At 42.4% G+C, this 26,267-nt stretch overlaps 1 protein-coding gene and 1 long non-coding RNA gene across 3 annotated transcripts in view; one reads left to right on the forward strand and one right to left on the reverse strand.

Annotated features, from left to right (window-relative positions):
* rab18a (RAB18A, member RAS oncogene family) overlaps window positions 1-26,267 on the reverse strand; it is a 27,751-nt gene continuing 1,484 nt past the window's right edge. The window contains exons 2-8 of one of the 2 annotated variants that reach the window (XM_034571949.1): window positions 25,370-25,425; window positions 22,811-22,872; window positions 22,450-22,522; window positions 21,541-21,659; window positions 20,361-20,427; window positions 19,462-19,673; window positions 1-20 (exon numbers count right to left, since the gene is read on the reverse strand). In XM_034571949.1, the coding sequence (XP_034427840.1) occupies window positions 19,504-19,673; window positions 20,361-20,427; window positions 21,541-21,659; window positions 22,450-22,522; window positions 22,811-22,872; window positions 25,370-25,425 (547 nt within the window). In that variant the 3' untranslated portion in view covers window positions 1-20; window positions 19,462-19,503. Of the gene's footprint in view, window positions 21-15,219; window positions 15,232-19,461; window positions 19,674-20,360; window positions 20,428-21,540; window positions 21,660-22,449; window positions 22,523-22,810; window positions 22,873-25,369; window positions 25,426-26,267 lie in introns of those variants that run through there. The other variant, XM_034571950.1, reaches the window with a different exon arrangement.
* Window positions 17,651-26,267, forward strand: part of LOC117753699 — a 17,800-nt gene continuing 9,183 nt past the window's right edge. The window contains exons 1-2 of the long non-coding RNA XR_004612294.1: window positions 17,651-19,379; window positions 23,184-23,187. This is a non-coding gene — a long non-coding RNA (uncharacterized LOC117753699). The remainder of the gene's footprint in view (window positions 19,380-23,183; window positions 23,188-26,267) is intronic.

Here is a 26,267-nt window from a genome sequence, read left to right on the forward strand (position 1 = left end):
GTATTTTTGTGTGTGTTTATCATTTGAAAGCCCCATTTTTTTTCTGAGGAAAGAACAAATCAAACACAAATTGTAGCCTGTAAACTGCCACTTTAGGCAATTTTAGATTTCCTTTGTTGATGTCACCAGGCAAAAGTCTTAATTCTAACCATGGGCCACGGCTCGACACTGAACGCAATGTGGGAGATGTTTGTTTATGACACACAAGTCGGCGTGGTTTTTAAGAGCTAAACAAACTAATCATGACAAACCATTGGAAGAGCTGAATGTATACAGCAGTGAGCTGCGTCAACCACATACCACACATTAGTGGTTCGGGCCCCATCGTTTGCTGTCTCTTGTGTATTTTTGCTACCTTTAGAAGGATGTTGGGCATTTCACTTTATTTGCCTGACCTGGGATCAGATCAAAATCTGTCTCTCTGGAGTTCCAGAGGGCAGCAGCAGAAAGATATAAATGTCTTTAAATAAAGATTTTATGAAGTTGGGGTTTTTCATGTATCGTGATGTGGATACCTTAGGAAGTCTCTACGTATAATTTGAAAGCTTGTGGTATTGCGCATCCTGTATGATAGCGTCAATAGACAACTGAGCCTTTGTGCAGTGTCTGGCATCTCTGGGAGGCCAGGGGAAGACTGAATTTATGTCTCGCACTTCCTAGGTGTGTCCTTTTCCTCAGGGCTCAGTCTCACATGTCTTTCCTGTATATTAATGGCTCTACCATGCCACCGCCTGAACCTGTGCAGTGCCATGGAGCTGAGGCCAATACCACTCTCACGTCACGGAAGACAGAATGAGAGAGATACTGAAGAAGAAAATAAAAATACAAGAAGCGATTTTAGAGACTGGAATAAAGTTGATGACAGGAGCTGCTCCCAAGCCAGTCGCAGCAAATGCCACAATCTGCAAACGCTGCCCAGTTTTGGACAGTACTGTATCCTGTGGTTCCATTGTCAGTCAGAACCAATCAGGGAACAGCCTATAACGCAGCCAAAACATCCAACAAGTTACCCCATTTGTTTTCCTGTGGATCAGCTGCCTCTAGACCTCAGCGTGGCCCTGTGAGATGGCTCACCCCGAAACTTCCTCAAATAATCCTATCAAGTTTTCTGACCTCTCATCTCTCACTGCACTGAGCCGGCCAAACCCCGCCTCCCCTGAGCCACATTTTCCATTGAAAAACTAAGTGATATTCCATGCTGCCTATAGCTTCTCCCTTCGTTTCTTTTTTTCATCCGTGCCTCCTCTCTGTGCTGCTGAAAGATTTGAAAGGAGTCGTGGAACTGCATGGTTATCTCGGCACACGAGACAGACAAGTGGAGATTCTCGCTTGGCTCTCCCCACGACTTGACAGACTCCAGACTTCACCTTGGCCATTTAGTCCGCCAGAGACTCGACTTCACCGGCAGCGGGCGAAACCACACGGAATGAAATCCAAGAACACAGACGTTCTGAAAATCATTTCCCATTTGATGAGGAAATATGACTCCCGTGGCATGCTGAAATAATTAGTTACCTTGCTGTGAAGGATGCTCCGAGGAGCCCCTGTTCATTAGAGCCAGAACTTCGTCTTTTGCTTGCTCCTGGACCTTGGACACAAATATGGGAGAAATTGCTGCCTAATTGTCAGATTCCTGAAAGAATTGACTGATTAAAAACTTGTTCCAGCCTCGCAATCACTTCAGGACCGGGGCTGTTTTGGATCAGCTCAAACTTCATGGGTGTTTGAGGAGGTGATGCACGCAGGCCACTGCTCAGATCCTGCACACTGTGTGAACCAGACATAATCACACAGGAGACAAAAGGGTCAGGTACTTTACAAATTAGCATTTTTCCCCAAAGGGCACGTCTGTAAATGAGTGCAGTCTGAGCTTGCATGATACTGGCAACTTCCACTGGATGATACAAGGAAACATTAACAGTGAAGAGGAATTAGACTGCGTAGTGCTTACATAGATTACTGACTAACTTAATTACTTCAGTGAAGGCCGTATGCACTCGATCAGTGTGTTTCTTTCCCGCATGAATTCAGATTTTTGGATGTCCTGCAAAAACCTTTTTAATTACTCCCTAAAGCATTTGTTCAGGATGAAGAAAACCTTTTTGTTCCAAGCTGTTCACACCCAAGTGGATTCCTTTTTCCTGGATGATCATTTTACGACGAGACAATTTTCATTCATGTCCAACTAATTGATGTTTCGTGTGCTTGTCTCCATTATTGTATCAAAGCCATATTTTTCCAGGTCCTCTACTAGATTCAGCTTTTCAAGGCGGTTTCTGAGTCTTCTCCTTGTTGAGCTAACCTAAGGCAGTTGAAAAATATTTCCTGTCTTCATTTCTCATAATAAACTTCTTTAAAAACCACGAGAAACAAGAGGGAGAGGGCTGTGCTTACATGGAACCGCAAGCAAACGCTGTGTTTTGGCCAATTGAGGACATGTGTTATTCCAGGTGGACATCATGTCCTTTTTTTTTGTTTTGTGAGAGGGTCTGGGTTTGAAACGGGGGGAAAAAGTGGCACTGCCAGTTTCAAACAAAAAGGGTCAATTGCCTTTGTAAGAACAGTTCTGACCTGAGTAGACTAGGAAATGGATAAATGTAGGTGATTGAGTTGCCAGAGTAAACTGCTCTCAGAAAAAGGGAGACACACTTTTCATGAAATGGAACAGGAAGGGTCTTTGGGGGGGCGAGGGAATGCAGGAAATCTCTGCTTTGATACCTGGTGTCGAGTTGTCATTCACACGATTTCGCCGACCGCAGTTGCGCGTACATGCACGTGCTGTGTTGTCGGTGAAACAACGCTTACACCAACTCCAACCACGCAAAACATTTCTTCCTCTTTGCTGTAAACTCACATAATCCCAGTTATAGTCTCACCGCAAAGCCCTGGTCTCATGTTCAGCGCTGGTGTTCAAAGGTTAGTCTGACCCATTTCCATTTTCCTCCTGCTTCCAAACAGGCCCACCATGCACAGCCACATGCACTGGTTCTCCCTGTTTTGTTTATTGGAGGATAATGCCTGTGAATTTCCTCCCAGGATCCCACATCTCAGTCCATCCAAGAGTCACTTGCGCTCACACGATAACAGTAACAGGGCTAGACAAGCTGGCGGTTTAGCTGCCTGCACCTCAGCTGTTTCCTAACAGCCTAAATCCTGGTAATTGGCCGTCGTCTGAGCTCCTGAGAGAGGCCGACTAAACAGCTGCTACAAACAATGAGACCCAATCCACGGGTGCTGTGGGCCCGAGCGAGCACTCGTCTGCCAACATGGGATCAAGGAGAAGCAGAGCAACCTGGGGAGAGCAGAATGACATACAAGCTGGGGGTGTGAACTGGTACTTCCACTTCTGATGGTGCAAACAAACATTAAGATGATTCATCTAATTTCATACACATGAGATTGCCCAGTGATAGAATCTCAGTTATATGATTTCACTGCTGTTGTTTGGATCTTACAAACCACATGTAGACTCTAAAATAGAAGTCCACTGACGTTAAACTTCAAAGTTGGTTTAAAGGTGTTGGGGAAGTGCTACTTAATGTGAGAAAACGTTGTATACAAACTACAAGGCTACAAGTTTGATGAAAACTTTTTAAAGAGAAGTCAAATAAAACCTACAAGAATACAAGTTTATAAAAGAAAAAAAGAAAAATCTGGTGGTGTGGAGAAGTGAGTTTACCGGACCCGTCTCCTTGTCTCTGCTTGAGGCCAGATGTTTCAGGCTACATTAACTGTTGCCATAGGCTGTTACTAGCATAACACAACCAAACTGTTAGTGGTCAAGTTGCATATTGGGTAATGTAGTAGCCAGAAGAATGTTTGAATGTTTTGCAGCATGGACTTCAATCCTTTTCAGAGTTTGTCCATTGTGAGTCTGACATCACAGGAGTCCAATGCTAAAGTTTGGCGGAGTAGTAACCCCAGCAAAGTAAATCATTTCTTAGCAAGAAATGCAATACAATTCTGATCTGTGAACAGCAATTTGACAAAACAAAGAATCTCATGGTCCACTTTTTAGCTTTTTCTGACATTTCTGTCTTTGATCACAGGACACTTCAGTTTTTTTTTTCAGACTCTAACTTGTGAGATAATGGATTCATAAACCCTTGTGGGTTTCTAACAATTTCCCTACTAATAGTGCAAGTAGACATTGCTTCGTTTTAAGGTGTAACAAGCTAAAAAGCTTGGGAGCCACTGGTCTGGGCGTTAGCATCGCTCAAGTCATGATCTACTCTAGTAAAAGGTTTGGTGCAGTCAAAGGTCGCAGTAATGATGTTTTGAATATTTCGGTACAAAGAGCCATTATTTTGTGTTGGAAGAAACCTCTCATTGCAGTCTAATTTCAGCTCCTGTGAACACTATGGGTGCTGCTTGTCGCTGGGGCAGCAACATTCAGAAATTACTGTCATGGCAGTACCATATGCCATGATTGCATGATTGCTATTTTCGCATTCTGTGGTGTCACCAGCAGGGCCACTTTACTCTTCAGTGTTCATCCTCCAGAGCAGATAGGACTGCCTGGTTCTCTGTGGGGTTTTGCCCTCAGCAAGGCATTGAAATGTTGGTTTTAGCCTGATGGATTGCCCTTTTTAAGAAAAGTAGTATCTTTGTGAGGTTAGGGTTAGACAGTGCCTCATAGAGGTGGGTGCACCATCCTTGTAGAAGGCCCAGTTTCTTTAACATCCCTATATGAGGCATTTATAAATTCTCACACACACACACACACACACACACACACACACACACACACACACACACACACACACACACACACACACACACACACACACACACACACACACACACACACACACACACACACACACACAGTGCTTTGAGTGGTCAACAAGACCATTTTACATTTACCATCAATGTGCAGCACTAGCAATCTTTTGGGGTTCAGTATCTTGCCCAAGGACACTTGGGGAACTCATATTGGGGTAGACTGGGATCGAACCGCCCTATAAGTGATGTGTCAACTGTCAATGATCACTTTATAACATCAGTAACATACCTGAGAATAGAAACTCGTTTTTCATCATCAGTTGCACACAGTGTACTCATGTTATTCAAACCCCTCTAACATGTGTAAGTAAACCATCCATATGAATAATAACACCTGATAATAAAAACATTGATAAATGACTGTGTTAAGTCTAAATATATTTAAAAGGTTAAATATTTTATAATATTTATATTTAATGTTAATAACAGGGCAGACATACTGGAGGAGGGTTTACTTATTACAATATTCAAATTCAATACCAATTTAAAAAAGAAAATGTACTTGTTTTTCTTTAAAATACATTAGTTATTTTGGTCACTTGGGAGCAGCATAACATGCCGTTAACACAACTGACAGTTTATCACCATATCTACTATAATGGCAAATGCAAACATTTATTCATCCAGCAGCCACAGAGCAGCTTTCGCCTTCATTTGGAGTCGTGTTTCTGGCCCCCTGACCAATGTGGGTTCAATACAACACAACTCCTGAGAAAACAATCTGTTTTTCAGCTTCCACATCCTACACTACTGTTTGTTCACTGTATAGCTTCAGTGCAGCGGTTTTATCGGAGCTTTTTGGCTGAACAGCTCTGTAGAGCTGAGGGGAAGTGAGGAGTTGAGCAATCAGTCTCTGTAGGATCATTGTTAGGAACGAACCACTTTCCCGTTCCACGTCATCATTTCTTTCCACTGTTATTACCTCTGCCAAGGAGGGTATGTTTTCCTCTGTGCTCTTTTGTTAGTGAGCAGGATTACGCAAAAACTAAAATCGACTGATTTCCATTAAATTTTGTGGAGGGGTGGTGTATGACCCAAGAAAGAACCCATTACATTTTGTGTGGCTCTGGTTCAGATGACGGATTGTTGTCACTTTCTTTAACATTGTGAAATAGTATGTTTTCAAACATTTTCATTGATTTTCCACAGAAGTAATGGATCTTGATGAAAAAAAAAAAATGATGTGTAGGAAACTGATATTTACGAGTGTGAGTAATTTGGTACATGTCTAATCAAAAATCTTAAAAGTAATTTCATAAGGAGACTGTTGGCATTAGCGGAGGTAAATGCTCTTTGTGTAGCTTTTGCTCTTTTGCCTGCCTCTGTTTCTCTGTTTCTGCATCACTCCCCCACCTCCTTGACAAAGTATTTTATTGGTGTTTTTCTTCTTACTGACTGACTGCTTTTAAATTCTGTTTATCCACCTGTAAATGCCCAGGGTAGAGGTTAAAGTGTGCAGTTTCATTTTCCTCTGGCCTCCCTGATTTATCAACTTTCAGTATTAAGGACCCTGACATCCACATTACGATGTTTGAGTCCTGTGAGGGCAGAGAGTGTTTCCACCACACGCTGTGAGTTTTAGCAGCAGCAGCAACAGCGCCGGGCAAATGCGGAGTAAAACAGAAGCCACAACCACTCACAACATAACGACAGCCGGGGGATCACAAATAAGACGTAGTGGAGAGCAGGGCCTGGTGTCTCTGTGTAATATTTCATCACAGAAAAGCTAAATAAATTCCTCACTACAGTCAAGTGAAACCACGTCAATGCAGCAGATGTAAGAAATGGCAGCTGACGGTGGAATGCGGTTTGGCAGCGAGCGAGGCCTGGAGAGAGACTGAAAGGTCCTCTCACGTTAACACTTTGTGTTTGGGAGCAAAAAGATACATTGTTGGTGGACTGCAGCGGGATTCAAACACATGTCTGCGTAGTGACGTGCGTGAGTCAATGTGTGTAAAAGGAACAGGGTTGTGGGTCAAACCTTCTTGATTGTCACATGGATAAATCCCTCACTAAGCAGGCCTACATGTGTCCAGTGAAACGCCCAGGACATATTTTTACAAGGATGGTATTACAGAACAGTCTGAATGTTTTTTTTTTTAAAAAAGGTATTAAACACAGATGTACACACACACACACACACACACACACACACACACACACACACACATTTGACCATTTCATAAGAGCATATTGTGATATTTAAACATACAGGGAGGTGGAGGCAGAGAGACCCGGAGTGAGAGGCTGGACCTGGCAGGCAGCGTGGCATGAGTGTGGCAGCCAGTTTTGAAGGCGAGCAAATAAATAGGCTTCGCGTTGCTTTTGCAAAGCCGGAGCCAAAACTGTAATGTTACCATAAATCTGGAATCAAATGGGTGCACTCTGCCAATGCAGGAGCCCACTACTCCAGATGTTACTTATGGAACTCTTATTTTTATTTTTCGCCCTCCTCCCCCCGGTCAGATAAATATATACACATGTTTGGTGTAAAACTGCAGAGCTGTCTGGATTCACGATCTCGTCACGGGTGATTCGTGATTTGATGAAGCCCAATTACGACTTCACTCACCGCAACCATTTTTGCTTTAGTGGGCCAAAAAAAATCTACATCTAATCCTGTCCAGGGAGTGTGGGTACGTGTGTTGTGTGTGGTCGGGTTGACAACCTTCTGCATCAAACACTCATTAATCTTTCAACACATTTAGCCCAATAATGTTAGTTTGTCTCAGATTATGCTTCTTCTGGAATTGAACGTTTAAAAATATGTTCAGCATTTGTTTCATGCATGTTTATGATGCCATCATACAAACTATTTGTCGTTATTCTCTGGCTATCATTTCAAAAAGTGTTATTCAGTCAGTTGGTACTTAATTTCTCACACTCCACGGCCTTACTAATTCAATTAGTAAGGCCGTCTGGAACAAGAGTAGTTCTGTATTTTCATGGCATAGAAAACATAATGGAAAGCAACTGCACGTAGCGTGGGCTTAATACTGGGGGTGTGTGTTTACTGTCCTTTTTTGACCCATTTCAGTGATATTTCTGGTTTGGCATCAATGTACAAGTATGAAAAGTATGAGGAAAAAGTGAATACCTAATGACTACAGAGTAGAGACGTCCTGCTGTACTCTTTGCGGTTGCGGATGTTCATGCTGTCCACTCTCATGTTCCTAGATCGGATTTGGGCACTTGAACATGTATCATTATTCACATTAAGCTACAGTGACTCAGTGAGTATGATTAGACCCACCCTCTCCCTTGGCATCTAAAGATCATACTGTAACTTGCTTCACAAAATCCTGATCTGAAGTCTGACTCTAACGAGGTTTGATTCTGAGTCTAAAATACTGAATGTAATTGTGACAATGAGAAGTTTGTAAACTTCTTTAAATTATGTAATTTTACCTTTTATGCAAGTTAATTGTTGTTTATTCTTTCTAAGAAGACATATTTTGTCCATATTCAGATTCATAGTTTAAATATATGTTACTTGAAGAGGTTTACACTCTCAATGATCAAAAAAACATCACTTTCCTGATACTGTCCATTACTGCAGCTCCTCTTTTCAGCCTCTGTCTGAAATGCTTGGTTTTACTGTCTCTTAAAGCCACCCCCCCCTCCCCCCATATAGCTATACTGTTGGCCTATATGCTTTGGCTTTAACTGGCTCTGTTAGGGGGCATGCCAGACTAGGTGCTAGTTGTGTATTACACAAATGTGGGAAATCATGATGTCATATGATCACAATTGGGTGGAATTATTGGTCGGATAGCGTTTTTCTGTTGGGGAGAGGAGCTCCCGTTATCGTGGACTTTGGGCTTTTAACTTTGCAGAGCTTTTAGATACACACACACACACACACACACACACACACACACACACACACACACACACACACACACACACACACACACACACACACACACACACACACACACACACACACACACACACACACACACACACACACACACACACACAAAACACACTAGAGGAAAAAGACTGAAAAAACATAATATGTCTCCTTTAATGTAACTGGAATTTACTTTGAGAGCTAAAATCCAAAACACAGAAAGTTAACGGTGCGTAAAATTACACTAAAGGGGGGCTGGAAAATGAGGGAAGTGGAAAGTGAGACCTACAATAACTAGAATTTTAATACTTTAATGTTTTTATTATCATAAATTGAAGTCAGAGTGCACAAATCCTAGGTATACACTGGAAGGAAAACCAGACTAGGAATTATTGACACTGTCGTTACAGGTTTCTTGATTTATCTGGACTTAAGTTTCATTTTTTATTTGATGTTTTGTGGGGAAATATAATCAGTTCGTGCCATATGCTAAAACTAAATGATGCTCATAGATGGATGCCTGCACTGGCTAAAGTGGACACATCAATTATATTCTGTGTACAGTAGCACTTTAGAGTGAACTGTGTGACATAAGCCCCCCCATGGCCTTTGGAAAATATGGCCTTTTCATTGCCTACGGAGCGCACACTGTGCAACACTCGGAATTCTTCCTCTAAGCTCATTCATTACGCCTTATCCCCTTTCTTGGTGTAGATGGCTGTGGGACCACCTCATGAGTACATGATCAGAGATGGTATACTTTTCATTTGGAGTCCCCTGACTGTGACCACCGTAGGCTTCGCGTCAGGGCTGGAGGGAAAGGAGGGAATTCTGTTCATCAGAAATGTCCTACACTCTCGTGACAGTAGCAGGTTAATGAAGCATCCAAATTAAAACTTGTCAGTGTTGTCATGACAAAGTAAATATTCACCGCAGCAGTCATACTATTAGCAGCTCGGTTGAGCAGGAGTTGGTATAGACACCAGTGAACTGAAAGAAACCTAATGGCCGAAAATGTGTCAAGTGAGAGGACAACAGAAACCATTGTATATGTTTTTTACATTGGTATCCAATAGTCTAGTTTTTTTTCACACTTGGGATAATGTGCTTATTTGCGTTCATGCCAAGCATTAGATTGGAGATTGATACCATTCTAATAGAAGTCCATTAAATACTACTTCTAGCAGCTGGTAATAGCTTTAGCAAAAAGATTGGAAACTGGGAAGACCAGCATTTCTAAAGTTTCCTATTGTTTAGCACCCAACACAGAATCAATTTGCAATCATCTCTTTTACATTTACACAGATAAAACAAATGATGTAACATGTTAATTGGTGAGCTTTAAAAAAAAAAAAAAAAGTGGTGCTGGTGGACTGACTTTGTTAAACAGAGGCAAAATGTGTTCCCTGTTTCCAGGTTTATCTTAATGAAACCAAGCTAACCAGATGCTATTGTTACATTTCCCCACAAGAAAAACTAAACGTGGTACACAGGGGCCGCTGTTGGGGAAACTAACAAAACACTGGGACAAAACGGGTCCTTGGGTTCTGAAAGGTAACAGTGGACATAAAGTTCCCAACCGTCAACCACTAAAGCAGATAGAATAACAGAAAATGTGGACCAAAAGATAGAAGCCACAGAGAGAGGGGGGTGTAAATAAAAATGGCCACATGAATTCTTAGGATAAGCAAAACCAACAATACAAAAACAACAACACAAACTCAGAGACCCAACTGAAGGTGTTGACCCTCTGACAGCAAACAACTGAACAAGGAAACCAAACCTCCCTTTAAACCCTCCCAGGAGGTTCCAGGTGCAGCCCCTTGCTCCTGATGAGCTGGGGAACCTGTGACCTGGATTCTGATCTTCATATGATCTCCATGGCCATAGAACCTCACCCCCTTTAAAAGACAACAACTACTATCTAACAGACTTGTTGGCATATCACAAAACAAACTCCCACTATATTATAAACAAAAGTTTGAACCCCAAAACCGTGTAATGTCCAAAACATCTACTTAAATAGCCAGTATCCACACTTGGCAACAGACAAATGTAAATTTCATGTAGATTTTATTGTTGTAGTCACAAAAATGAAGTGTCAGACACTTGCAAGTCTGCTGTTCCTCTTCAAGTTCCAGCTCTTTCAAACGAATGGCCTGCTCCTTTTCACTTTGCCTTTCCTGGAATGTCAACTGCATTCTCATTTGCTCAAAACTCAATTTGCTCTAGCTTGAGCTTCATATCTAGTTCTAACCCCATTTCGCTAACAGGATCAGTGCCCCGCCCCCTCTTCAGTATCTCTCTCTTCACCCACACTTTCTGATTTAGCCTCAGGATCATCGATGAGGATCTGTTTTTCAAACAACAGTGACTACAGCCTGTTTTGTTGCATCTTTTCTGCTACCTGATGCCACAGTGATGCCAAACTGGTGAGCAATTTGCATGAGGTCTGCCTTTTTGCATGAATTCAGTGCCTCCCAAGTCAGATTCTCCATAAATGACCTCAAACTGAACTCCATGTTTTGTGCAGTGATCAAACCATTTTTAACTTAAGCGTGACCAAACTGAAGGTGTTGACCCTCTGACAGCAAACAACCAACTGAACAAGGAAACCAAACCTCCTGATAAACCCTCCCAGCCTCAGCTGATGCCACCGGGAGAGGGAGGTTCCAGGTGCATCCCATTGCTCCGGATGAGCTGGGGAACCAGTGACCTGGATTCTGATCCATAGGATCTCTATGGCCATGACACTAGTTTAGCTTGAAAATGACAATAGTCTCTTTCTTCTCATCAAACACTCATCAAATGGTAAATTTTATCTTTAACTCCAGCAATCTTAGTGTCGGACACGGGAAGAAGACACAGATAACGCAGAGAAACATCCATCCATCCATCCTAGTCCTTCACTGTGGAGGTGGTAATGGGTGGCAGCACATGACCTCACTGAAACAAATATGTGCTACTGTCTGCTGCTTGATGGGATGAATGTAAATATTTGAGCGTGGCACCGCTGCCTGCTGGGAAGCCGAGCCCAGGCATCCAACACCTTAAGTGAATTTGGGAGCCACTCCGGGCCCCGCAAACATGAAGCCAAGGTTTGAACTGTGTGGAAGCAGAACCATGCTACACGCACACACTGTTGTTACACTATCTGTTCACAGCCCCAGGAGGGCACGAGGCAACAGCACGGTGGAGGTAGGGGGAGTTGGTCTTTCATTACAAGCCTGCTCTGGGCACAATGTTTGTGAAAACTGGCGTAAAGAGAGAAAAGGGAGAAGAGAGCTCTGCAGCGTTTAGACAAGCTGGAGCTCAGCAGGGTAATAATGTGAGCCATATTGCAACTGGAGGTGGTGAGGTGTAGACAAAATAGCCTCCCCCGGTACTGTAGCTACCATTACACCCCACTACCCTCACACACAAACACAGTCAAAATCAATGCATGCAGGACGACATTAAAAGAAGGCCCACATGCATGCACATCTGGTTAGCAAGTCTACGGCATCTGAAGGTATCAGTTTCCTCATTCTGAAACAAACAATAAAAACAGTGCTTCTCTGAATTCCGTGAACAGCACTGGCCTACAAAACCAAAATTTAGTGACAACAGATTTAGTGGTGAGGTAAGGTGAGTTGAGCCCAGAATCGTTTTTTTTCTACCAAATGAAAAATCAATATACATGTACACTAACAAACAAAAAAAGTGACATGTATGACAACCACACTTCTACCTTGAGAGGCAGCTGGTTACTCACAAGCGAGAATCCATCTTTCCAGACTCCAGACTTTATTTGCTGATGGCCGAACAACAGCGCTTTAAATCAATCAGCGTCCTGGCAGCTGGCAGCTACAGACATATCTTAGGTGTGACAAGAAGTGAATGTTCGCCAACAACAATGACGTCTCCTAAAGGTTATCAGATAGCATCAGTTATATCAGAACTGGAGAGTATTAATTCATTAAAAGAAAAGCAAAGAATGGAGTTTTTTCTCGTTGGAAAACATGTTTTCACTCTTCTTCACTGGCTTCGACAACCGTACTAGATGTTGATAGTCAGATAGTTCTTGTGATCACTTGCCAAATATCGGCATTTGATTGAAAGGCACTTTACCAAACCGTTTCCAATGACGTCTCCCCTGACGTTTCTGTGTAACAAACCATCTGGCATGACAACTTAACACTTGCCACACTCTCAACAGACACGCTACAACAAGAGAAAACAACTGTAGTAGGTTAAAGGGATAGTTCACCCAAAAATGAAAATTCACTCCATATCTACTCACCACTATGCCAATTGAGGGGTGGGTGACGTGTTTGAGTCCACAAAACAGTGTTGCAGCCAAATCCAATACACTTGAAGTAAATGGCGACCGATTCTTCAAACGTATAAACGCTTCTGTGGTGTCATCCAAGCTCCGACATTCAAATTTGACCCGAAACTAGGTCATTTACACCATGTTTTTAGCCTAAATGTCCACTGATATCCTCCTCCGGAGCTGCCTTCGCCATGGATCACAGTGAACCTTTAGTTTAAGTTTAAGTTGTATATTTTCTGTTCATCTATTAGGCCATATTTGTAGTTTATTTGTGATTGAACCATTTGTATTTTGCTCTCAAGGCCTTCCCGGTCAAATCACTACATAAAGACCTACTTCCTAATTTCTTGACCCGTGAGTAGCTTTGAGTAACTGGAGATCAAACATTGTCTTCTCCCATGTCACAAGACAGACAGAAGTACCTGTGGGTGAACCCCACTAAATGACTCCTGCGAGCTATGTGGTTACAAAACACATGTCACGCCTCTGTTATTCCTCATAATCTGATTGAAAGGAAATCCTGCGACAAAGTGGATAGAGGATACGCACAGGCTGAATTAAAAGAACCTAATGTACATGTGAAGTGTCTCGTGTTTGTGTGACCTGGGTACGATTTCCTTGGAGAGTGCTTTATTTGACTTTTGCTTGCTAGTGGGAGGGTGGGAGAGGTAGAGGTTGGCTTTGTGTTTTCAAATTCAATTGTCCACTATACAATCAGAGAGTCTGAGTTTCCTGTGGTTTGCAGTAATAAACCTTAACTTGGGTTACATCCCAGGCACAAAGGACTGAAAATGGTCAGGAAAGAAAACAGTGATGGGGAGCTGTAACTAGGTTGACGCCTCAAGCAACAAGACCCCACAAGACATGAGGAAAATGCCGAAAAGTTAAACCCATGAACCCCGTCCCTAAACTCTGCACGGCTCAGGTCTGACCTGGTGGAAAAAGCAGCTTCCACGGCCTTGCAGACCTCCTTGTCTCTTCAAAGACAGTGAAATTGGGAGTCTTTTAGTCTTGGTGGTTTACAACAAATTATCTGGTCCGACCCCCAAAAATCCAGATCAGCTTGGCAAAGAAAAATAAGCAGTGCAATTACAACATAGGGGCCAGATTATTTATACAAAATAATGAATTTGTTTCTATACATGCCAATCATCTCACCCAAAAGGGAGTTTATTAACGTGGATTTTTTTTTCACGAGGAACAAAGCTCTGCAGTAGAAGCATGTGTCTAGTCCATGAAAATGTTTGACGCATGTGGAAAGCTTACACCCGACCCTTGTTGATACAAAGTGATTAGTTTATTATAGAAGCCGATGGCCTGAGTACATGCGTATTTGCTTCCATGTTGTAGCGGTAGCATGAGTAAGATCCGGACTGGTGTCCTGATACACCGGATGACGACACGGTCACAGAATCGGTGTGTGGCCAGAGGTATGCCACACGGGACCGGAGCACCATGGACAAGGGGAATTATGGGTTGTGGAATGATGAATGAAATTACTCATCCTTCTATTTTGTTTCTACAAGGCAGCTGTGCCCCTGCTGCCTGCCTGCCTGTCCTGAGCCTGTTTGCTTATTGCCACAGTAACCTGAGGCTGGGATGAAAGCAACCCCCACGGCGAGAGGAGTTTTCTCTTCAAGGGTGAGGCGTCCCCTTCTTCTGCTTTCTTTAGGGCCTGTGCACAGGGTGCCGTGTTTTTGAAAATAACAAGTGTGGGTTACAATACAATCATTTAGGTTTAAATTAGATTGACAGAGTATCAAATATGATGAAACTCAATTACAGCCCTGTTATAGCTGAATTGACTTACATGGATCCAATGCCAGAGGTTCACACCAAACAAGTGCAGAGGTTTTCCTGTCTGTTCTTATTAAGTTATGGGAGGCCCAGTGTGATTGATGGGTACACATACAGGCGTGCTGCTTCTGAGGATGTGGCTAAGCCTCGGTGTTGACAGAACCCATGGCATTTCCTGATGGGACTTCTTCCTTTAAATGGTTTTACTCTGACCATTCATGTAGTCACATCAGCTGAAATATTAAATATATTATTTCTATTAGGCCATATTTGTAGTTTATTTGCTCTCAAGGCCTTCCCTGGCATATCACTTACTTCCTAATTTCTTGATCTGTGAGTTGCTTTGAGTAACTAGAGATCAAATACTTGTTTAAGGCCACACAAGATTCAAGATTTGATATTGGGCGCTGTATCTCAGAAAGTAGAGGGAGTCATCCATTGGAGGGTTAGTCCTCATGTCAAGACCGTGTGTGTGTGTTGGTGAAGAGCTGTGTTCAAAGCACAAGCGCTGTGTGAATGTGTGTGGATGGGACCTGTAAGAGCTTTGGGTGGTCAATAAGAAGGAGGTCGACTGGCTTTTCTCCTACCCAGAGGACACTGAGACCTACTGCAGGTCACACAGCTCAAAACAGATCAGGGCGCTGAAACGGGATGCTCCCGTTGCTTGATGAAATGTCAAAGGGTCTAAATGTAAACGGGTGCAACAATGTAAACACAAGGTCTCACATAATCAAAGTGTTTCCACCTGCAGTGACAGAGCCATCAGTTCTGGGCATGCCGGTCATTACCTCACGGTCCTCTGGTGTGCAGAGGGTAACCTAAGAGAGGCCAGAGCTCGACTTTGGCTGATTCTAGAAAGGAAAGTGCAGGAGCAAAGGGGTATTTTCCTCTACCTCAACTCTGAACGTAAACAGTCAAACAGTCTGCAGACCTACAGGTGCCTTCGAGTCTTTTTGTCCAGAACAAGGAAAGTTATCTGAAGAAAACAAATGGACTGTTCTTGTTTATAAAATGATTTAAACCCAAAACCTTCAGGCCCTGAACTCTTGTTCAAGAATTCTGTTAAAGTGAACTTCAGGAAGGCTGACTGCACCTGGCCGCCCTACAACGAAACAAAGCCGACCTTATGGCGAACATATTAGTTCCTCAAAACAATACAGAATTCAGGTTGTGGCAAAGGATGATCTTTCCAATCATCCTCTCACTCTTTCTTACTCTTAAAAGTCACTATGGCAAAACAATTACCTGATAGCAAACCGGGAACGAGCCTGACAAAGTGAGTGACGTCTTGGAACCCAACACCTTATGAAACGATGCCCGACGTCTCGTAACATTTTAACACATGACAGCATGACTGCTCTCATGAGGGGCTCATCTGAGTGCTAATCCATACAGCCCGCCGCCACGGCAGGCGGAGGAAGAGCAGAGAGACAAGACTGTGTTAACGAGAGCCAGATCTGCTCTGTTAGCTTAGCGCCTGGCTGCATGCTCGGAACAGACAGCAGGGCAGAAAGCAGTCCATCAAACCCTCCCTGCAGAGCTGCTCTCAGACTTCTGGGGCAACAAGGTGGAGCAGGACAAGATGGTTCTGGGGGTTTGGCATGTTACTAGGTCTGAATGTGCCAAAGAAAGTAAGGCTCGCCACCTCCACAACGGCCTAGCTTCGTTGAAGTCTTTTCGAGTTGCTGTGCAACAATGAAAGCCTATGGGCCATAAAGCACGGGTCAGCGAAGCACACCGAGGTGGTGATCTCTGACTTTGCACCATGAGGTAATCATCTGGGCAGCTATTGAATCGATTGTCATTGCATCTGGTGACGTTTATAATGTCCCCTGAATTGCAATGATATTGCAATCACTTTCAATCACATTGGCATCATTTAGGCTGTGGGTGTATTGATAGTAGTAGTAGTTCTGAACATGGCAAATGTTGTACCTGCAAAACATTGTCATTGTAGGCATGGTAGCATCCAGATATTAGTACCTATGTGCTTTTACGCTAAACAAAACAATTACATTAATGCATTAATTGATGTACAAAATTAATCTGAAACTATTTTACAAAACATTCCAATTAATCATCTAACTTGATTAAATTACATTTCCAATGTAATGTTATAAGCTTTGTTGAGTTTTCAGTAGTGGGGTATTACTCAACAGGGATAAGAGGAAGGCTTCTACACACTGCACTACTTATCATGATGTGACAATAAAAAGGAATGTGGAGCAACCAACTCTAAGTTATTCTCAAAAAATATATAAACTGTCAGCTCAGCCCCTTGGATATCTGATGTTTTTCCAGTGAAGGCATGAGGAAACAGCAGCGCTACAGCTCAGCACATGGTTGGACCACATGAAGGCATTATTATGCTGTATGCCTCCAATGTTGTTTGACTGAGACATATTTCCAGACGGCTGCTTGGACTGTGGCAACAGATGAGGGATATGCTACAAGGGGAGAGTCATCGCTCCGGGTGCCAGGCCCGACCCTTTCATAATCGCCCAGGAATTATGCACATCTCAGTTAAAGCACTGGTAGTGTGAGTTATGGCTGTGGTGGTGTTTCCTGAGAGGTCTGCCAAAAAGATGATTTAGATAGATCACACGTCTGGGGTCTGGTGGTTCCTCGGACACTGTTTAAACACAAGTCTTTATTCTGAGGACAGAGGAATGTGAAGGGCGTTGAGTGAAAAACCCATCACCTAACAGTGACATTTCCAACATGGCAACGGAGTTATTGGTACGGAGTTCTGTTATGAAAACTTGGACATTAAAGCAATTACTAGAAAAGAGAAATCCCTCATTGTTAGTCAAAGAACCCATTCAAGTTGAAGACATCTCTGGCTTCACAGCAAAACCTAGATTCTGCAATAACACATACATGTTGAATTAAAAAAGATTTTTATTTTGTTTAATACACAGGGCAGTTTGTTGTGAAACTTGCATACATTCAGCTTTACAATTCATACAGGAATTATCCCACCAAATTCCTAAAATACACACAATTTATAACTTTACATATTTAAACATGTTTCCGAACACAAAAAAGACAGCTATAGCAGTTTAATAAGTAAAAGCTTACTTCAGTTTTTGTCCTATTTTATTGTACCATTAAATCTAAATGGTAAACCTGTATGCAAAGTTATATTTTCGGCTAAATATAAGTTAAGGTATTTGTAGCAAACAGCATTTGAAGGTCATTCACTGGACAAACAAACGTAAAAAGAATGGCACACAGAATTTCCCATGCAATTAAAAAGATTAAAAAAAAAGTTCCAATGTGTGATAAGACATGTTCTCCATGTCTTTTTCACCATCCCTGTTGCACCGTTACACTCTCTGAACTACATTTCCCAGCCTGTATACCAGCACTCGAATACCACAAACATAATCAGAGGTACAGTACATTTATAACTGCTGCTCAGATACAAACACAGAGATAGGAGTACTGGGAAATCCATTAGCAATGTGGAGCGCATGGCTCTTTCTTTGATTTTCCAACTTCTGTGGAAACACCCCCATGACTCACTGCCCTGTTTAATATTGAACACTTTTCCTTTGTCCCTGTACAGTCAAAGGAATCCATATCAAAGACTGCTGCAATGCCAGTGATATTACTGATATTATCTGTCTGAGTGAGGGGGTGCCAGTCGGTCACACTCCATTAAAGCAACTCATTACAAAAAAGCTGTGCAATTTTAAGTGGTTCCCTCATATTCTGCACCCAGTGGAACGCTCGCTGGTGCCAATCTATTTGATTTACGCACTCCTCAAAACAGACCAATGGTTTTGAAGTGCAAGTCAATAAAAGCAGCGAAACGTCATTCCCAACACTTGGTAACTCTATTATACTCTGAAGAAATGAGGCAGTTGTGTGGACAACAGAGACAGCTGATCCAAGCTTTCAACTGAGAGTGGTGAGATGGAATACAAGATAGGTTGGCTTGATAAGTTTCACTATACGAAGCATTAAGTTCATAGAGTCTGTGCCGGGAGGGGGTTGGGATCAAGCACAGGACAGAGCAGAGGAAAGACAAACACTGGAGAAAAGTCAGGTCAGTCCTGCACTTATACAGATGTGCTTACTAAGGCAAGATGCTCTGAGAACAAAAAGCATGCTGAGACGAGAGAAGAACCTCGGTCAAAAACGTTTTTTTTCTATTCTCATGCCATTTCAGACATTTAAATCATTTGTCTGACAAACTTTGGTTTACACGTTTGGAGCCGAGTGTCCTGTTAAATTTAACCCCAAAGCATAATGAGAAACTGAAAAGTATTTGTAATTTTGACCGAGGTCTTTAAACTGCACAAAATTGTAACGCAAAAAAAAAAAAAACAGGAGGGTCAACTCACTCAATTCCTTTGAGAGGAAGGCTGAGCTGCATATTGCATTTTTAGCGCAGCATTGTTATTAGAAAGTGTGCAAAAAGTAGTGTCTGTGTGGACACAGGTAGAGTGTGTGGACGGTCGACCCTGAGCTCAGCGGAGCAGAGACAGTCAGACCTCCACTGCCTTCATGTCAGAGCAGGGAGCTCAACTCAGGGCAGCACACAGCGGGAAGAAGAGTGTTCTTTCAAGTGTGTGTTTATGTTATTGTTCAGAGTGTTGTATTCACACACACGTGTGTGTGAGAGAGAGAGAGAGAGAGAGAGAGAGAGAGAGAGAGAGAGAGAGAGAGAGAGAGAGAGAGAGAGAGAGAGAGAGAGAGAGAGAGAGAGAGAATGTGTTTGTGTTCTTTATGTATGTGCTGTCTAGACTAGGGAGCAGTAGCCGCCGCAGGTTCCACCTCCTGCGTCCTCGTCGGTGAGCTGCACTCCTCGGCCGTGGATCTCGCTCTGCCACAGGCCGGGAGTCTGGATGATCTTCTCCACCAGCTCTTCAAATGCACACTGAACACCGTCCCTGGTCTTTGCACTTGCCTCTGGAAGCACAGAGTATAAGGAGGAGGGGGAGAAGTGGAGTGGCAGGAGCAGACAGAGAAAAAGTAGTGAGACAAGAAAAAATAACCAGGGCGGGAAAAATGAGAAATGGGCGTGTGGAGAATGGAAATGGTGGAGAAGAGAAGATGAGATACAGATACAACAACTGTTAATGTCTGCATCTTGATGTCATCATCTGGTGGTGGAAGGAAAATGTCTCAACAATAACTGTCACCTCCAGACACTAATTTAGGGGATATAGTCAACACAAGCTCCACAGTATGATTATATCCAGACACATAATAGTTACTACCAGAGAATAAGGACATAAATCGCATTTAGAAAGCCACACACAATATATAAAGAAGTGCCTTTGACAGAGGAGATTGAAATCTTTCCATTTCACCACACGTTTTTTAAAACGACATTCTTCAGCACTTACTGGAGATAAAAGTGTCATTTCAACTCTTCTACATAGTCCTTTACTGACAAATGCGAAAAGTAAATGCACAGGGGAAAAAACAAGAACACGTGGAAGATGATATATGAATCCTGTTTTATAAATAGAACTATGCAAGCATTCCTCAGCAAGTATGGGAGTTATTTGTAAAGCTGCTTCCCCTGTGCAACAGTCTGCTGTAACTCATGCCCAGCAGGTCTTTGCGGAGCAGGGAATCCTCCTGACTTACCTATAAAAAGCATGGAATGTTTTCTCGCAAACTTCAGCCCCTCGGCCCGGTCTAGCTCATGGTTTTCCTAAAACAAAAGAGAGGTAATGGCTTATTTGAGGTCTGCCGGGCGAAGCTGACAGCTACTGTGGCAGGGCAGAGAGGAAAAGTGATTTTCACAAACAAAGAACAGGACACAATAAATTCATAATGCTCTACTTAGTGGGCATTTTTATCCCCGCTGACTGGTTCTGGTGTTCTGGTAAAGCACCAGCTGACAGAAATATCAGCCATGGTCATTTAGTTCTGTCATTTGTCAAATGGGTGTAAGCTGATGTTTTTTTAAAGATTCGTATTTCTGTAGGAAAAATCTGAAAAATAAGGAGAACCAGGATGAAAATGCATCCATCTACAGGGCATTAAGGGTCGCAGCTTGGTTTGATGAAAATATAAATGAGGTCACTCATATGATATGGCCTCTGCAGTCACCAGATTTCAACCCAATCAACAGCTGTGGGAGAGTTTGGACTGACACTGATCGCCACCATCATCAAAACACCAAATTTTGGAATATCTGTGGTCCTAGTGGTTCTAGTCAAGTCCATAATAGGGCTGGGCAATAAAACAATATCAATTAATATTGTAATATAAGTTTCATCAATAGCAACATGACAAAAGTCTAATATATATCGATATAATGCTTATGCAAGGTGTAAGCTTACACATAATTTATCTACATCAGATTTGTAAAATGTTTTTATGAAGTGTGTCAGTTTCATTTTCTGCCCATAAAGACAAATTAAAAGCGAGAACCGTTACTCAGGAGCCAAAATCAGTCCTTGAACTTTTTGTGATAATTACAGATGATTATTTTTTGCTTTATATAATTTTCCACTATATCACTAAGCCCTCGTCCAGAGACTTGTAGGGTCAATGCCAGGGAAGCTGTTGAAGCTGTTCTAATGGCACGCTGTCTTCAGACCTTACAATGACACTTGATCATGTTTTTCTTAAATTTGTGACCCGTCTGTATGTTTGTACAACGTCAGCAAATATCAATTGTTTTTCCATCTCATGATACAAAAAGTACTGAAGATGAATTCAAAAGTCTTGATGAGCTGCTGATATCTAATCAAACAACCTTGTGAGACAGAGCAGGAACACAGACACTTGATGCTCATCTATTCACAAACCCACTCACCTTATCAATTTTGTTTCCAACAAGCATTTTCACGAGGTCATTCCTTGTACAGTACGTCTCCAGTTCGTTGAGCCAGTTATCGAGCTTGGTAAAGGTTTCTCGTCGTGTGACATCATACACTGTGAAGGAGACATGCTCAGAGTGAAGTCATTCATATACACACGTACATTCTCATGACAAGTTGACCACGCTCTAGGTCATAAGGAAAGGACTTTATTTAATCTTTAAATACTTGATAGAGCAACAGAACAATACGGCAGATTGGGAATGTTATGAGCATTAATGTGGTGCTGTTTATCTAATGGAATTATGTAGGCGTTTACATGGAGAATGCATCACATTTAAACAACATTTTCTTCATGAGTTATTAAATCTAACAGACCTTGAATTTTAAATTATGTTTTCCTGTTATTTTAACTGAAAAGCAGAGACTTTGTTAAGTTTAACTCAAGTTATTTCAACTTTTGAAAAACAAGCAAAACCTGATTGAGCAAAAAAATAAAATAAAACTACAATAATAGAGTGTTAACTAAAAACAGATGGTTAATAAAACCGAAGGGATGGAAGTTTTCACACAGCATCACATGGGGAGCTCTAACAATCCCAGTTCCATAGCAAGGCACCTTCTGTTTCTATATATGTCATTAGAATGGTCAGAAACCGCAGGTTGTGGAGGAAGTCTGTTTAAGAGGTTGAACTAAAGTTCCTGTGTGTGAGTATTCATGCTGTACATGCATGTCCATATGAGGAGGGTATAAACTAACTTCCAGAGAGACAGGCAGGAGGGTGTGCGTGTGTGTGGGTCACAGGATGGAAAGACATCACTCTTTTTACAACCAGCAGTCCGACTCTGGAGTAAAGAGGGCGACAATCCCCCTGTACACACACATGCACACACACTGAGCTTACCCAAGATGACTCCCTGGGCACCACGGTAGTAACTAGGCGTCAGGGTTCGGAAGCGCTCCTGTCCTGCAGTGTCCTGCGAAACACGACCAGGTCAGCCCAACTGGACACAGTCACCAGTAAAATAACTGGTGGCTCAAACAGAAGGAAAACCAGGGCAGACGGACATAAACAACAAGTCGGACTCTGACTCCGAGTCCCTGACGGAGCATGGAGGCAGAGATGGTGTTACAAAAGCGCCATCTACTGGGGAATGGAGAGAATAGCCTGACCGCAGCCATGGAGGAGCTTTAAAAATGAATCTCTGCTCTTTAACAGACAAAAGCCACATGGTTGCTGTTATTGAAGTACGTCTGTCACTTACCCATATGGCCAACTTTGCCTTGTTGCCGTCCACAGAAATGGTCTTCACTTTAAAGTCAACACCTAGACAATGAGAGGAGAGTCGATCAGTCATACCTTCATGATTACCTCATCCTGCCTCACTACCAATATGATGACTCTTACAGGTTCAGCAAATTACTGCCAAGAATATTACAATGGCGACAGACTGTGATTATCAATGATGAATTGTCAAAACACACGCACCACACTCGCTGAACTTCTGTTAACCCCAGCTTTTGAGACTGGCATTATGCCCATCCCATGTTCTGTATTTAAATTATGGTGTGACTTTGTATTCATATAAACCATGAGCGGATGGTGTGGTTTAATGTCCTAGAACGAAATCAATACAGGTCTGTATGAAAAAATGAAAAAACAAAAATCCACCACCTGTGAAATGGCTCAGACAGCAATGATTCAACCCTAAAATCCCTGCCAGGTCCCAGAGGAACAGACATTTACATGAAAATAACAATGCTGTCCCCTTTCCCCTCAACAAGTAAATCTCCTCGATTGCCTTTGTGCAGTGTCTGGGTGTGCAGAGCGTGCAGTGTCTGGATGACAAATGGGCCAGAGTTTTAGCATCCAGTGACAGATTTACCAGGGAAATGTACACTTGTGATGGGCTTGTTTTTACATCTGGGACGGGGGGGGAGAAGTTCAGCCCAGAGCCAAAGAAGGGACACAGAGACAAGGCGGGGATATATGACACACGGTGTGTCCCACACACACACACACACACGTCTGTTCACACAGTCAATCACAACAACTTGCTCCCCCCTCAGGTCCTGCAGGGTTGCTCAGATACTGTTGCCAGATGCACATGGAGAGGAGTTTACACTAAACATTTCCCTGAACCTGGACCAGTAGATCTCCTGCTTATGCTAATTTACTACAAATTCAGACCGGCCGTTCCCAGAGAGAGAGCGTACACTCAAGCATCTGTTTGTAATATCACAATACAACAAGATGCCACGACCACTACAAGTCAAGGCCGGGCTGATCCCTGCAGGCCAAGTCGTTCACAGTGGACCTCGGAACAGCCCTTTGTCGTATCTTGTAAATGCAGTGACAACAGCACAATCATATCATATTCAAAACAATTAGTGCTGATGTCAGCAGATGACCTCCCCTGCAAGTGTACCCAGAAGTTAATTTTCAATACAAGCGCCATGACAGCTGCTCATCTTTCTGCTGCTCATCTTCAGTTTCATTAACACCAAATGATGACTGGGTATTATAGTGATTACATTCTGCTTAAGTAGTTTCTCAATCCAATATGAAATGGGATGATTTACTGTGAAAACTCTACCCACAGGGAGAAAAGCAACCTCATATAAAGGGCTTTGTATGATGACGATGAAAACACTTGAATTAAGATGGAGTGACTGAATTAAAAGTGATTTTTGTTTCTAGTCAGTGAGGGAAAGTTTATGTCCAATGAAGACATCTGTTTGGAAAGAGTCACAGCTGGCAAAGTAACACAGAAGCCATTCATGCTGTGACCTTGAAGAAAATGTGTTTTTACTGTTTCAAACAATTGTATTAACAAAGACAGTGCTATGAGCAACTAGTTTTTCAAAAAGAAAAAAATAATTGAATATCCAAACTTATCAAAACAGGATGACAAACCTTGAGTTGTTATATGCTTTCATGAAAATAAACCTATTAAAGTAGGTAGCCCTAAAACCACTTATAGCAGGTGTCTCTTAAACGCATTGAAAGATTCATACCATTAAACGAAGCTGTCATTTGCAGATCCACCAGAATTAAAAATCGACTTGAAAAAACATTTTGTTCCACCAAGTTCACCATTTCTCCAGACTCGATGCATTGTTTCACACTTTCGAAATCTTCAGACATTCTGACATTGAGAACTTTCTCTTCTATTTTGCCTGGTTAGAGCCACCGGAATGCTGGTGTTCTACCAAACTTGTAATGTGTTCACTTTTAATGTGAGGGCAGGTCAGCGGGGGGGAGTGAGGAGAAAGGCCATGCAACAGGGTGATGTCGCACGGAACGCAGCCGAAACCCCAAAGTTTATGAATGCTCGCATTGTTATGTCGATTAGAGGTTATAAATGTTGGTTTTGATACATTTCGGTGAATTGCCCAGCCCTACTGTTGGCGCGTTGAAATAGTCATCAACCCCCCCAACTTGCTCGCGGTGAATCCAGCGGGGGATCCCCTGCTCTGCGCTCACATCGGATGCTCCAGGACTTTCTGCAGCCTTATACTAGGGGGCCAGTTGGAGAAAATCTGCAGATAATCCAGAGCCTCTCACTCTGACTTTTACATTCACACATGCACCTCCTCTGGAGAAAATTAAGGAGGATCTGAAGAGTTCAGTGCATGTCTGAAAGCAGCTCAAATGGAGGACGGAAAATATTACAAATAACTCTTCAAACCAGTTCAACACCAGTGCAAAGTACAACCTCAACCTTGGCTGTGTGTTTATTGCAGTTAAAGATTGTGGCCGATGACTGTCGTGCAGTTGCCACCATCAAACATTATTTTCATTTTTCTCTGGTGTTACTCACCTATCGTGGCTGACTGTTCTGGATCAAACATGTCATCTGTGAATCTTAAGAGGAGACTGTTGACAGGAAGAAGGAAATAAGAGCATTAAGACTCATTATTCATCAACAAACAACAGCTGGATGGCATTTTTCAGTAATTCTATTCAACAAAGGGTGAGCAAAGCTTTTGGTCTGTCATCATGTTTTCATTTGCCTGGCTCACCCAACATATCCTGAGGCTCCAGACTTATCTAATTCTGTATCTCTTTCTATTGATCACTTCGTCCATCACTGGCATTACACACACAAGGTTTGGATGACATCACTGCTAGATTGCAGTCAGCAGGACAGGGTTCATTCCTCAACTATGACTAATCAAGTGCAAATGGCTGAATCACAGCACTGATGATGGGGATAAGCTCACTCTTTTCCTTTGACCCGAACATAATTTTCGTATTTTCTCCGAATGGGTCATCAGGAAGGATGCAAGAAGTGTTTCATATTTAAGTTCCATGCAGCCAATGAGCCGTGCTTGCAGACAGGGAAGATATGAATATAGTCTGTAGAAGTCATTTGTTCAGGTAAAATGAAACATGTGTGTATTCTTTGCCAGGCAAACCTCTCTTTGTTGATTAGAAGATCTCTATAGATCGCAGAGAAACTATTTAAATATCGGTATGCTATTCAAAAGTCAGTTCCTTTTTACAGAGCCTAGCCTTTAGGGCCTTTAGGGCCTTGCTTAAATTGCAGGACTCTATGCAACACGCGTAATGAGCGTATAGGGAGGCCGGGCTCTGCCTTTTTGACAATAGCATAACTGGTTCAGAGGGATTCAAACAATGAAATTTGAAACTAATCATAGTCTAATTTAGTTTAGCAAAATCCTATTTAATAATAAAACAAAATTGCTCTCTGGAAA

Source organism: Hippoglossus hippoglossus, chromosome 20 (genome assembly GCF_009819705.1).
Source record: "Hippoglossus hippoglossus isolate fHipHip1 chromosome 20, fHipHip1.pri, whole genome shotgun sequence".
NCBI lineage: Eukaryota > Metazoa > Chordata > Actinopteri > Pleuronectiformes > Pleuronectidae > Hippoglossus > Hippoglossus hippoglossus.